Here is a 13,532-nt window from a genome sequence, read left to right on the forward strand (position 1 = left end):
AGAGTTGCGGCTGTTGATTTTTAAACACTGTGATCACTACAAATTAAATTCCATTCACCTCCATTATTTTGTGGTGGCAGCAGAAATTACTGAGACCAAACTCTCAACGCCTTGTCAAATGAAGCCGACCACAAAATCTGAAGAAAAAAAAAAAAGTCTGCATACCACAAGAAGAAAGTGGATTTCTTTTCTGTAATTTGGGTAAATAAACATATTGAAGTGCAGCACACATTTGGATTTACAAGCACAAACATACTAATGAGTACACACATGAAGTAGATCAAAAGCATAACTCCTCATATGGCTGGGACACACAGCCCACTAAGGATGCATTTATTTTCTCAGAGGGGAAACTCCTGAAAAGTGAAATTATCCTTTGATTCATTGAGCTCAGAGTTATATCTATTTGGGAATGACTTTTAGTTACTCTATATTTACAAGAAAAGTCTTTGTCTAAGAAAAGGAAACGCATGAAGTATGGTGGTGTGTTGGTCTGCTTTGATATAAAGTGGAGATACAGTAGGTAACAAATCTAAATGTGAGGGAAGTCCGTCCTTGAGAATATTTTTTGTCGTTAAAGAGAAAGCAGAATCTGTAGATCTAAATTCATTGAATAGAAATTGACCCAGGGCTGGATTGGATAATAGGACTTAAAGCTTGTTGTGATTTACATAATCCACTTAGACTCCGCTCATGATAAAAATGACAAATGCTTTGAATTGTATTGAGTTCCTGTGAGCTACTGCTGCAATATCCAGGTCTAATAGCATCTACAGTTCTGCCTTCAGGCAAACACACATACATGACTGAATACATGCACTCACTCACTCACTCACTCACTCACTCACTCACTCACTCACTCACACACTCACACACTCACACACGAGGCCAGCCTCCTAAGAAGGTAAAATGTTTCTTCAGACGAGGAGCACAAATAAACCTGAATTAGTGTATGATTCATTGCATAAATGTCTATAGCCACACAAAGGAGAAAAACAGTCACAGAGGCCACCTTATATATGTATGGTAACCTGTGGGAGCATTTTACAAATCCATGATTCTTTTTGTACATCTGCGAAGGATCCACATTTAAACTGTGTTTTCTAACTATGGATTTCTCTAGGCTACTTCTAGTGGTGTTTAGTGGGGTCAGTTGTGTTGTGTCTGCTGTTGTACTTCCATGTCCTTGTACAAGGTAAACTGAATCAAATGTTGAAGGCCATTGTGTAAGTGGACACAATGTTTTCAAAGGAATAAATAAATAACTTGTCTGATTGCTGGAACTAAAAATGACTTTTCATCTCATAGTCTACAAGCACAATTGATGCTTACTGTAATCACCTGGCTATAACAATTATAAGGGTAAATATATCTTGGTCGTTGGATCAATCAGGAATATGCTTGAAGACTAATGAAATCATCCCAATTGTGAAATGAATGACAATCATGTCGCAAAACCTGAAGCGATGCCTCACCATGACTGTAGATTGAATTCATTAAAATGATGATTTAAATGGGATGTTAATCAGATTGTATTTCAAGTGTGGAACTCAAATATGGGAAATATTTATATATTTCTTTTCAACATCTTTCCCTACCCTGAAAAGGCAAAGATGTGCAGTGCATTGCTTGCATTACAAATGATTAAAGGAAATATTGTTCCATTACAGCACTGTTTTATATTTGCTGTGTGCTTTGTTAAAGCAACTGGTCTCGGCATTAGTTGGAGAAATCAACTGAAATTTTTAATTAAAATCACGCTGATACATTGGATATTTTTACATGTGTACAGTATCTGCTGGGAGCTTGAGACTTTTCTGTACTTATTCAGATCAGAACATGTTCTCAGAAAATACTTTTCTTTTTCAAGGAGGACTTTTTTGCGGTCACGGTTACTCATACTGTCATCACTGTTGTTGCGGGGAAATTTCCAGTTAACATGGATCTGTATCGACTTATTAAGGTCTGTACAGGTTAACGTTTCAAAAAATTGCAAGGTATGAAAACAAAAATTTATTTATCTGACCTTTTAAAATGCTCCTTGGATGACATTGAAAAGTCTGTGAACTTGTGATCTCACTTTCTTTTGACTGCAAATGAAATAAGAGCAAAGTAATAAAGGGTGAACAGAATCTTTATCAGCCACTGAACTGTCTTCAATCCCAAGGGCATACAAAGTCAGAAACACATTGTAAGGTGTGTTCAATAAGCCTCAGCCATGGTGTGAAATGTAATTCAGGTGTAGAGTGATTTCTTGAGTGACAACATTATGGCTTTAGCATACTCTGTTGGGAAGCATGATGAACCTTAAGGGTTGCTGCTGTCAGTGCCTGTGACTCCGTCAGAATGAAGAAAACTGAGTGTCTTTATGAAACACCTTGGAGAAAAGCTGCTCTCTTGCTGCAAAAGCATATCAAGAGATTAGTAGATATTTGCCAAGGTGTTGCTCAGTTTGGACTTTATCTTCCTTTCTGCTGTCACTTCCACATTAGTCAAAGCTCAGTTATAATAAAGCAAAATTTGTATGAGTTACATAAGTCTTTATATTGATGTTTCCTCTCTGTACACAACAGCAGAACAGTGAACCAATGTAAGACTATTGTTTCTTGCACACATTGAATACTGAAACTGTCTTTTCCTGAATTCATGTTGTCAGATCTGTCCATGCTGTTGATATGAATCTAAAAAAATGTGTCTGTGCCGTCTCCACCTCCTCACCCTGGATGGTGACAGGCATCTGTATCTCCCTGCTCTGTCTGAAATCTTTTTCTTCATCTTGCCGACACTGAGCTGCAAATGGTTCAGCTTTTACCAGACAATAAGGCTCTCCACTTGACTTAACTGTGCTTTCTTGCCCTTACAACACTCCCTATAAATAACTAAAAGGCCACTAAAAGTACCTAACAAAAACTGGAAAAATGTGGGAGCTGCTGCAACAGGTGACTTCAAGGACATCATCATGTTAGTTACGTATGCTGTGAAACTACCATCAACTGTGCCAGCATCAATTTATCTGGTCAAACCTCAAGGAACGGTTCAAGCGCATTGTGTCTGCCTTGTGCATGAAATGCGCTCTATAAATAAATAAGAAAAAAAAAAAAAAGAATTTTTTGGAAATAAGCTTATTGGCTTTCTTGCTGATGTCTGGATGGTAAATATGAAGCTACCATGAACATCCATTCAACCTACTTTAGCATAAAGACTGTAAACAGAGGGAAACAGTTAGCCTTGCTGTGTCCAGTGGTAACAAAAGCCATCTACCAGCATCTGTAAAGCTCAAGCTAATTAGCATGTTATGTCTGGTTTTAGGCGATATGAGGAAAATTTGCGATGTGCGATGACACAGTTACATTTTGCGATGATGATATTACTTGTGATAAATATTAATGTCTGCATACACAGTTTTGAATGAAGAACACCTCTCCTCCGTCTTCCACCCTCTGCTGCAGGTAACATTGCACAAAAGGTTGTGGCAGATGAAGCTGCAGTCCACACACAAGGTTTTCCTTTTAGCTTGTTTATAACTGTTCACTATTAGGTTAACGTTAGCGCGTGGCGCTCGTGTAAAACAAACTGCGGTGGAGGGAGAAAATGGTGCTTTCCTTCATGTTTAAAACTTGTTGAACAGGTGGCGTGATGAAGGATGCTAATTGCTTTTTTACTCACAAAGGGTGGCGATGACAACTGTAGTTGTTGTCAGCTCCAGCTCCAAGTTCACTCCTCACTGGTCTACACTGCCGCCTCTGTGCTGTGTGTGTGTGTGTGTGTGTGTGTGTGGAGAGCTCTCAGTGCGTCAGTTCACAGCTGACTTTAAAATGCGTCTCCACATGCGTCTTGACTGACCACTTGTGATCGGATCTCTCTTCCCCGCTTTATATGCAAATAACACCCATAGCATTCTGAAGAGTGGTTTTAAGCCTCAGAGTGGGCCGTTACCTCATCGCCATCTTGCCAGTACCTGACTCTGCCAAACAGAGGCAAATTTAAACTAGTTAGTTATATAGAAATTCACCCCGTGCACGGTTGTCATGAAGGAGGAAATTAGCCGTAGTGACAAAAACTATTTTTTGCACCAAGTAAACGTTGGGTATTTTATTATGGGAGTCTATGGAGACTGACTTGCTTTTGGAGCCAGCAAGCAAATTAACAACGGACCCGTCTGTTGATTGGCTAAAAACAAAAACGCATACCTGTTTATTTGCATATAGAGCACGAAAGTGAGATCTGATCACAAGTGGTCAATCGAGGCGCATGTGGAGACGCATTTTAAATCCAGGTGTGAACTGACGAACTGAGAGCTCACCACTTTTTGCGTTCACACTCCTAAAAGAATGTGGACACGTGGCCCAGACCACTTCTGAATATGGTCTGAGTGATCAGATCTCAAATGCATCCTCAATGCATCTTGGGTGCATCCACACTAGGGTTGTGCCGATGGACGATGGTATCAGCTACCGACAATCGTTAAAACTATCGCCGATTGCTCATGCCTTTGCAAATGTCAAGACAATATTTGACTTGTTTTCCCATTAATGTAGTTACTTATTATTTCTAGTAATAAATGAATACTAAATTGAATGTGCCTGCCACAGTTTAACATATATAACCGCATATAACTGACACTTGCAACACATGAGCAAACCCACACTCCGCAGTTACAAGTTTACTAAAGTTTGTGGCAAATGAAGCTGCAGTCTACACAGAGAAAGTTTTCCTTTTAGCTTGTTCACTATTAACTTAACGTTAGTGCACTACGCTCGTGTAAAACACACCGCGTGGGTAGAGAAGTTGAAAATGTATCTTGTCTACATGTTTAAAACTTGGTGAACAGGTGGTGTGATTAAGGATGCTAATTGTTTTTTTTACTTGCAAAGGTTGTGATTTGTGATGACAAATCACAGTGTAGTTGTCAGCTCCAGTAAAAAGTTCACTCCTCACTGGTCTACACCACCGCCTCTGTGCTGTCTGCTGTGTGTGTGTGTGTGTGTGTGTGTGTGTGTGTGTGTGTTGCTGCAGCCAGACACCAAAACACGGTAGTTTTTTCCGGTTCATTTGGCTCTGGTGCTGCGCCTACAAAACCCTGTGATTGCTTGGTTTGTGTAAATAAAATAATTTTTTCTAATTCATCGTGTTTCAGTCAGTCTTTGGCAATGTGTTTATTGCACATGTTCATATCACGATGACAATGAAAATAAGATTAAACGGTCAGCTCTATCTGGTTTGTTTAATTCGAACAAAAACATTATGTGAGTGGTCCTGATCTTCTCATCTAACTCCTGGCAAGAAAGCCAATAAGCATTAGGTCTAAACCTGAGATCCCATCATAATACCCATGATTCTTAATGCCTGTAAGGAGAAGCCTTTTCAATGAACACATTTTATTTTTTTAACCACAAACAGTAATTCTCCTTTAGCTAAGTTGATTTGTGCTCAATTGTTGAACCACTTAGACACAGTCAGGAGTTACAGAATACCCTACAGTTATGCCGTTATGCCACAATCAGCCACTCAGCAGGATGTGTCACTTAAATTCTCTGAACCACGTTTTTCTCCCATAAGGAAATCTGTGTTATGTAGAAATGATTTCCACTCTGGAAAGCATCAATTAATTGGATAGGATTTGGTTGATAGATGGAAGTGCCCACAATGACCTCACTACATGCAAGTGGTATTCAGAACAGCCTGTGAAATACCTAATTATGCATATTTACTTAAAGCAAATATATTCATGTTTATAGTAAGAGTGGATCAAATTAAAGGTATCTTTATTAATGATGAATGAGAGTATTATCACCCAACAGCAGTTCCCCTTTAACTTATTTCAGCTCAATGTTTTGGTTTCCAAACTGACAACTTTACTATTTCATTTCAGTATCACCTCTCTCATAGTGCCATTTTCAGCCACAACATCTGATCTTGCAGTACAATATCCACTTATAGTGACTACAGCATCATTAAACTTTTTTATAGTTGTGTTAAGGACTCACAACATGTCATTTCTAGGAAACAGGGTTGTACCTGCCCAGCACCAAACAACAGACCAAGCTAGAAACTAGTTGAGCTAGCCACTAACGTTTAGTGGAGCATTTAGCAGCTACAGAGTAACAAGACCAATACTAAAAAGGAGAGTGAATATTTGATAGGGGTCCAGAAACACCACTCCAAATGAATGATAATGTTGCTCTGAGTCTGCGATATGTGTAAATAAGCACCTGTTTGCTAACAAGGTTGCCACAAAAGGTGGTAGCATGTCTGTTGTTGTCAACTTGTTTCTACTGCCCCCAGGTGTCTGGAAAAAAAACCCAAATTTTTGCTGACTTAAGGGTATTTTCAAGAAAAGGAGCTATTTGTAATTTTGTTAATGCCACATCGCGGATGTTAGCATTATCAGCTGTTTATATATCAGTCCAGAAAAAATGTTGTAAGTTCAGCAACAAACTTCATTCCTTGACTTTCCAAGAGCTGTCTCCAGTGGTGGAAAGCAACACTCTTGTTTTTGCTTCTATTTCTATCACTTCTTTCCTTCTACTGAAGTTAGCATGCTAACCAGCTAGATCTGGACCGGTTGGCCTGACTCATTACTTTCCGATAGTGAGTCACTGTAGCATCAAGGTTGCCCAGCAAGAAATAGTGTTTCTTAGAACGTGTATTATAACCTCTTGCTCTTGGCAAGACTAGTAAGTAAACGGCTGGTAATGCTAACGTTGGCTGTGTAGAAATAGTAGAACTTACAAATAGCTTGTTCAAATCTCCACTTCTACGCAAATAGTATTAAGTCAAACAAAGTACTAGTTTAGTCTTATATGCTCATGCTCTCCACACCACTTAGATAATATAGTCATTGTTTTCATTGTTTCTCAATAACACAAAATGTGTGTGACAGTCTGTCTGTCCTACAATGTTTTATCTTTTTCTCTTTACCAGTTATCTGCCCACAACTCCTTAGTCACTTTAACATTACTCAGTCTGCACTTTAATGCTGCTATGATCGGTATGTTTCTTCTATTTTTACAACAAAACCCTTAACACAGAGGTTCCATTTTCTCAACAGCACATTATCCCCTTGTGCTTCACTTCCCCTCCTTACCATTTCTTTCTCTGTCATTGTGCCTCTCCTCCAATTTCTTTCTGTCTCTTACTTTCCCTCTCTTTCTCTCTGTCCTTGTCAACTTGTATCTAAATTCTGTCTATCCTCAATTTTACAAGGGGTAAACGGTGCATATGAGTCTTCAGTGGTTCAGTCACTGTAACCGATATTCCACATTCATATAGGCTATTTTCAACTATCTGGCCATGCAGTTAGATTGTTTTCAGATAGGACAAGGTGTAGGAGGTATAGCATGTCAGAGTGGCAGAAGGTCTGTGTGTTTTCTTTGTGTATGTGTGTGTGTGTGGGCTGAGATAGGCTGGCAGCAGCAGGCATCTGGTGACATCTGGTCCAGACAGATAAAGTAATAAACACATACTATCTCACTATCTGGAAAGAGGTGCAGCCTCTCTCTCTCTCTCTCTATCTGTCTGTCTGTCACTCCTCGCTCTCTGTCACTTTTTTCTCTGTCGAAATCAAATTCAAATATGCTTTATTGACATGACAGGAAAGCAGCACATGTTGGCAAAGCAGCACGATGTTTCAAATTAGGACAGTGGCTAGAACAGTAACTAATAACAATGGATAAATACTAACATGTATATTGGCAAGAATACACTGTGTTGTCTTTCCTTTCTGCCTCTTTGTCTTCACTTCTTTCTAATGTTTGTTGTTTCTCTTTTCATTTTTCCTTGCTTATGGGCTCTCTCATTTGATTTTCTTTTTCTTTTCACAGTCCAGTTAAATCTTTATTTTTTTATAACTGAATTTAAAATTAGAATTTTACTTAATGGAAATTTGAACATATACTGTACATTTTCCAGACAACTGCTTAGGAAGATCACGTTATACAAATGAAAGCTGGAGTACCTCTACTGATTGGACCTTGTGGTGAGATGTTTTGCTGTTTCTGAGGCCTAGATTTGGCTTTTTAATTGTAACTGCTATTCAGTCTTTGTCTTGTGTAAAAAAATTGGTATTTGGGGAAAAAAGGGGACAGAAAAGAATAAAGATATTCTAAAATGAAAAATGGAAATATCACAAGTGCAAGGGGATAGGCAGGCAGGGGACTGACAAAATTGACAAACTAGCTCTTCATAACAGACATTCCTTGCTTGTCAATTTCAGAGGCAATGAGCACAGCCACCTTATTGATTGATCGGGAATCGTCAGTCATGCTTTTGGGCTTGTGTCATTTGAGACAGTTGACACATCCTGTGGTTAAATTGATCTTTTTTTCTTTTAAACTTAGTGATCTAATGCTGCAGCTAACAATTACTATCATGAAAAATCAATCACCTGATTATTTCCTTGATTGAACAAAAATGCTCATTGCATGTTTGCACAGCCCCAAGATGACAACATCAAATGCTAGCAGATCCACAGATATTCAGTTTATGATCATAGAGAACAAAACAAAAGCACAAAATATTCACATTTAGGAAGCTGAGACCTGTGAATATTTGCTTTTAAAATGCCTTAATGTTTAATTGATTTGTAAATTTTTTTTTTGATTTACCTTCAGATTAATCAACTAATCATTTCAATACCTATTTTATACTGTGCTATTAACTCTTATGATCAGTCAGATTCACATATACACACACAGTTGAAATTTGTGATATTCACCTATGATCTGACAAGCCTCTCACCAGCGGGGGCCTCACCCTCAGGTGAACAAAGGCCAAGGTCCAAGTGGTCAGAGGCCCCTGGGCACAGGCCCAACTGCCCCAGTCAGTGACCTTTGTGAAAGAGCAGATGATATGTGACAAAGGGAAAATTAGAGAGGCTGAATTTTTGAGTGAATATTAGAAAAGGGCACATAAATGACAAAGAAAAGGACTGAAAGGAAGGAGAGAAGCAGGGAGTGACATAAAAAGAAAGGTGGAGGATGTTTAAGATAAAAAAGGAAGAAGTTGAGTGGAAAGCTGGGCGGATAGGGCGATGGATGGATGACTAAGTAGGTAAGATGATAAATAGAAGAAGAGATGGATGGATGAATGGGTGGGTGCTTTGACACATGGCCCCGGGGAATCAGCCATTATACATGCCACTGTCACTCAAGATTAGCGGCATAATTAAACTCCTGTCGCACTGCATGTGGTTCCGAATGTGTGTGTGTATGTGCATGTGCATTTGTTTGTGCACGCGTGTGTGAATCTGAATGCGTGTGTTGTTTTCCTGGGTGTGTGTGGGAGGGGTAGGCTCTGACAGAGATTGATGGTGAGGGGAAAGCAGGCCATTATGTTGTATAGCTAAAGCAGTGATAGCCTCTACACCTCTGTGTCTGTTTAAACTGCTGGCCATTTTATAGGCGTGGCACAAGTGACCCCATAATACACACACACACACACACACACACACACACACACACACACACACACATAAACACGCACACAGATTACTACACCTTTAATTGGAGGGAAGCTGCTAGTTTTCGGCAGGATTTTGTTGCTTCATTTGGCAGTAGTCTGCTGCTGTGATGCCTTCGCAGAAGTCCAGTCACTGTGTGAAAAACACAGAGGCCACTGAGCTAAATTAAGTGTCATTCACAAATGAGGCAATCACCCTCTGAAGTGTTAACCCAAGGCTCTTTCCAATAATTGGTGGATAGTTGTGAGCAATTTTAATATGCTAAATGAAATTTTTAAACACTCCCCTTTTTATTTAAATATTCAGCCTTAATAGCAGGTTATCAGGAAACCCTTCAGCCTTCAATTAAGTGAATGAGAAATGAGGATAAAATGATTATCTTGACAACCCTGACAGGACACCCCACTGGAAGAAAGAGAGAGAGAGAGAGAGAGAGAGAGAGAGAGAGAGAGAGAGAGAGAGAGAGAGAGAGAGAGAGAGAGAGAGCGCATAGTCGCATTCATTACAACGCTTGATGATGGTTGAAGGCCATGTTCTTGAGCAGCTGCACTCCGACCAAAGCTACATCTCCTTCTGTCTATGTTTGTGTGTTTCAGAGAGTGAAAAGAGCCCCGCCGCTCCCCTGCCGAGCGGAACATCAGCTTCATCAAGTCAACTAGAGACAGCTACAACAGGGATGGGTGTTGGGCACCTTTGCCTTCAGAATAAAAGCTCTACCTCTGACCAACTACTATTCCAAAGTATCAAACATTAGCGAGAAATGTGTTTATGGAAGTGAAAACCTATGCCTAAGTTTTCAAAACTATTTTTGCATTAGTTTTATTCATTTGCATGAATAAAACGTACTTTCTGTTGTATCCCTCACTCAATCAAAACTGAAGGCCAATGACTTCTAGTGCATGTACAAGCTAGCCCAGACTTGGTGCACAACTGAAACAGGCATGAAGCTGTCCAGTTTTGGATGTTTTTTTTTTATTTTTTTTTTAATCATTTTTTCATTCAAGTGAATGGGAAAGTGGCCAGACTTCCGGACCCCACTGGATATATTTTAATTACACAAAGACAGTTAGACGCAATTTGAAACATCTCTGGGATCATTAGGCTAAGTTCAAAGTGGGCCTTAGGAACCTGTTTGCATACAGTGGTCACGTGTTTACAGGGCAACAGTCTCACAAACATTAGCCAAAGTATCGGTTATCCCTGTTAAACTTGCAGGTCAAGTGGGGAACTGCCAGTTCTGTGACATGAACCTAATGTTAGCATCTTTAACACAGTTGAGTATCTTGGCGTCCTCCTCAATGGCTATTCCAGGGCTAATTCATTTGCTGGTTAATTAGTAAACGAGCTAATCCAACAAGTCAGGTATGGTGAGCACTGATACCTGCTAATTAGTGCTAACGTAAAATAACACTAGAATTTCACTCACCTCGGAAAACAGGAGCACAGACTTCCTCACGTTATCTTTAACCGCACAACAAGCCGTATTACTTGTCCGACATTTGCATGAAAAATCCTCCAAAAGGCACCAAACACCCCAAGTTGTGTGGGCGGTTATGTTCAGCGACTCGGATTAGCTGACAGGGCACGTAGCAGGCAGCTACCTGCTCGACATAAAATGTTTGCCACGAGCGGCTAACCAACTCTGACGGCACCCATCTGTCACCCGAAGCAGCCACACTTTCAATGACGCATAAGTTTAAGCCTTAAAAACTTATATGGGACTGATTGTCACCATGTCGGCTTCACTTTTCACCCCTAAATGTTGCCGCTTGTTCAAAACAGTATGCTATTGAACGCTGTTTTTATTTCTAAAACATTGACACCCCGGGTGACATAATCAGAAAAGACACTGAGTAAACATTTGCCACTACTGCTGTGATTTTTCACTATTCCCTTGTTGAGAATACGCTTTTATTTTGGAAATCACAACCGGAAAAGCTATGTTATTGCGTGGTGTTTGACTTGACAGATGGCAGGCGAGAGACGCTCCTCTCGGTTGTCTCTCTCTCGGTCCGTTGGTCTATCCCGGTTCCCATTGTCTCCCCTTTTCACTCTTTGAAGACAACCCCGAGACGACAAAACTAAACTTAGCCCTTATTCCGTCCATATCGCCTTTAGTACGTTACGTTTAGAGACTTACCTCGACCTGAAATTTCACCCTGTCCCTCTCCGTACGAAACGTGGACATGCTTTCTGTGTTTTTTGTCTCTCTCTCTCTTTTTTTTTTAACATTGTAGAGATTTATTCGCTGTACCGGAGGAGGCAGTGAATGAACCGACTAACGGCGGACGTGGAGTGACAAAACGGCGGTTGTGTTGTGGAGCTGATGGGAAGATGAACCGGAGGAGGAGGACTTACTAGCCAAACAGAGACACCGAAATCAGCTTCTAGTGGCTGTTGACATATCACAACATCCTAGCAACAATTTGACTCACCATTTTTCGAGGGGATTAAAAAAATAAAAAATCAGGGAAAAAAACTAAGACACTGGATTTCAACTACAGGTTTGGAGATATAAACGTTGTGTTTGGTTACGGTGTGAATGAACAGTAGAGGATGTTGCCGCTACATGCCCGTGACTTCCCCTGAGAGGAGAGGAGCTGGTCTGTGTAAGGAGGCAGGGACCACTTTCACTTGTTTTCTCCACCCTAAAACAAATTAGGCTGTTTCAATCAGCCAAATCCAAGTGGCGCTTAATCGGATTATTAAACAAGAGAGTAGCTAATCTGGTGAATATATCGATTTAATCTCCTAATCTCGCCATCTCTCTGCTTTTTTCAGTCTTTCAGTAAGTGGCTACAGTACAGGACCGTGTCAAAGATGGTACTTATCGAGGCAGTCCGGAGTTTGTAGTCCAGTAGGTGATAACTGGACAAGTAGACCCTTTGTGGACATAACTCTAGAGTCACTGTAACCTTTGTTTAACACAGGAGTCCAGTCTTAAAACACTATAGTTTTACTTAAGACCCACATTATCAAAAATCTGAATCAGTTCAGTGTTTTTTGCCAATTAATCAAAATGCACCGCTTCACCTGATTTTTTTTGAGCTACTAAATTGCCTTCAGTTGCAGAGGCTTGGAAAGGGTCTGCTTTCATGACTGAGCTCCGTGGATACATTGAGAACAATTTGTGGACTTGAATCATCCCCAAGGCCCACCTTCCATCTTTGATCCCTGACCCCTTGCGTGTTGGAAATCCAGGGGACCACATTTCAGGCTCTTAACCTGTCAGCAGCTCCTCCATTTGAATGAAGTAGTAGCCTTTCATTCCCCTGAGCTCCAGCGAGTACAGGGGCTGTGCTCTGTTCTCTTAGGCTGGGCAGCGAGCGCCTCTACCTGGGCTGCCAGCCAGCCAGACGGCCCTCGGGGGGCTTTTGGATTTTGAAGGGCCAGCTGGAGATTTGGGAGTTACCCAGAGTTTCTTCACCACGTGGACCACAGGAGAGAGGGAGGAGGACACCATGGGGTGCTGTAGTGGCAGATGTACCTTGGCCTTCATCTGTGGCATGCAGCTGGTAAGTGTTAAGATTGCTATTGATCCTGTAAGGGGGTGGCTGAATGGAAGGATCAATCAGGAAAAAGAAAAGGTTTTTTAAAATCTTGTAAGAACAACAACAACAAACAAGTCATGTTGGGGAATCAGCAATAAACACATCTTTAATAGACACAAAGAGGGGATGGATGGGTAGATGCACGGAAAAAAATGGATGATTGAGAGGTCAGATTTCACAAGTTAATAGGAGTGTAAAAGGTCATGATACAAGGTAGGATCTGAGTTGAGGGACAGATTGAGGAATAGGTGAACTGACTGGATGAATTGCTGCTGGTGGGAGCTCTAAGACTGTACTAAGAGTCCTGATGGATAGACAGAGGCAGGGAGTGATAAATGGAGACACTGAAGAAAAAGGAGTTATGGGTGGATGGATGGCAGATAGATAGATGTGTGGAGCAGGTACGTGTGATTTATGGAGAAAAATGTATGGATTTAGGGAATAGGAGGAATAGACATGATATAAACTCATGGTATCAGCTTCTGCCATTCTCTCTATGTGCCTGTCTCTTTGTATCTCTC

The 13,532-nt window shown here is 40.5% G+C and overlaps 2 protein-coding genes across 2 annotated transcripts in view; one reads left to right on the forward strand and one right to left on the reverse strand.

Annotated features, from left to right (window-relative positions):
• trdn (triadin) overlaps positions 1-10,965 on the reverse strand; it is a 35,300-nt gene extending 24,335 nt beyond the window's left edge. The window contains exons 1-2 of the mRNA XM_056404832.1: positions 10,887-10,965; positions 9,498-9,592 (exon numbers count right to left, since the gene is read on the reverse strand). The gene's annotated coding sequence lies outside the window, so the exon portion shown is untranslated. The remainder of the gene's footprint in view (positions 1-9,497; positions 9,593-10,886) is intronic.
• A 456-nt stretch (positions 10,966-11,421) lies between these two features.
• The window catches only part of nkain2 (sodium/potassium transporting ATPase interacting 2), a 79,309-nt gene continuing 77,198 nt past the window's right edge, over positions 11,422-13,532 (forward strand). Inside the window, exon 1 of the mRNA XM_056404830.1 lies at positions 11,422-12,975. Within this exon, the coding sequence (XP_056260805.1) occupies positions 12,922-12,975 (54 nt within the window). The 5' untranslated portion in view covers positions 11,422-12,921. The remainder of the gene's footprint in view (positions 12,976-13,532) is intronic.

Source organism: Seriola aureovittata, chromosome 19 (genome assembly GCF_021018895.1).
Source record: "Seriola aureovittata isolate HTS-2021-v1 ecotype China chromosome 19, ASM2101889v1, whole genome shotgun sequence".
In the NCBI taxonomy this organism is placed as follows: Eukaryota; Metazoa; Chordata; class Actinopteri; order Carangiformes; family Carangidae; genus Seriola; species Seriola aureovittata.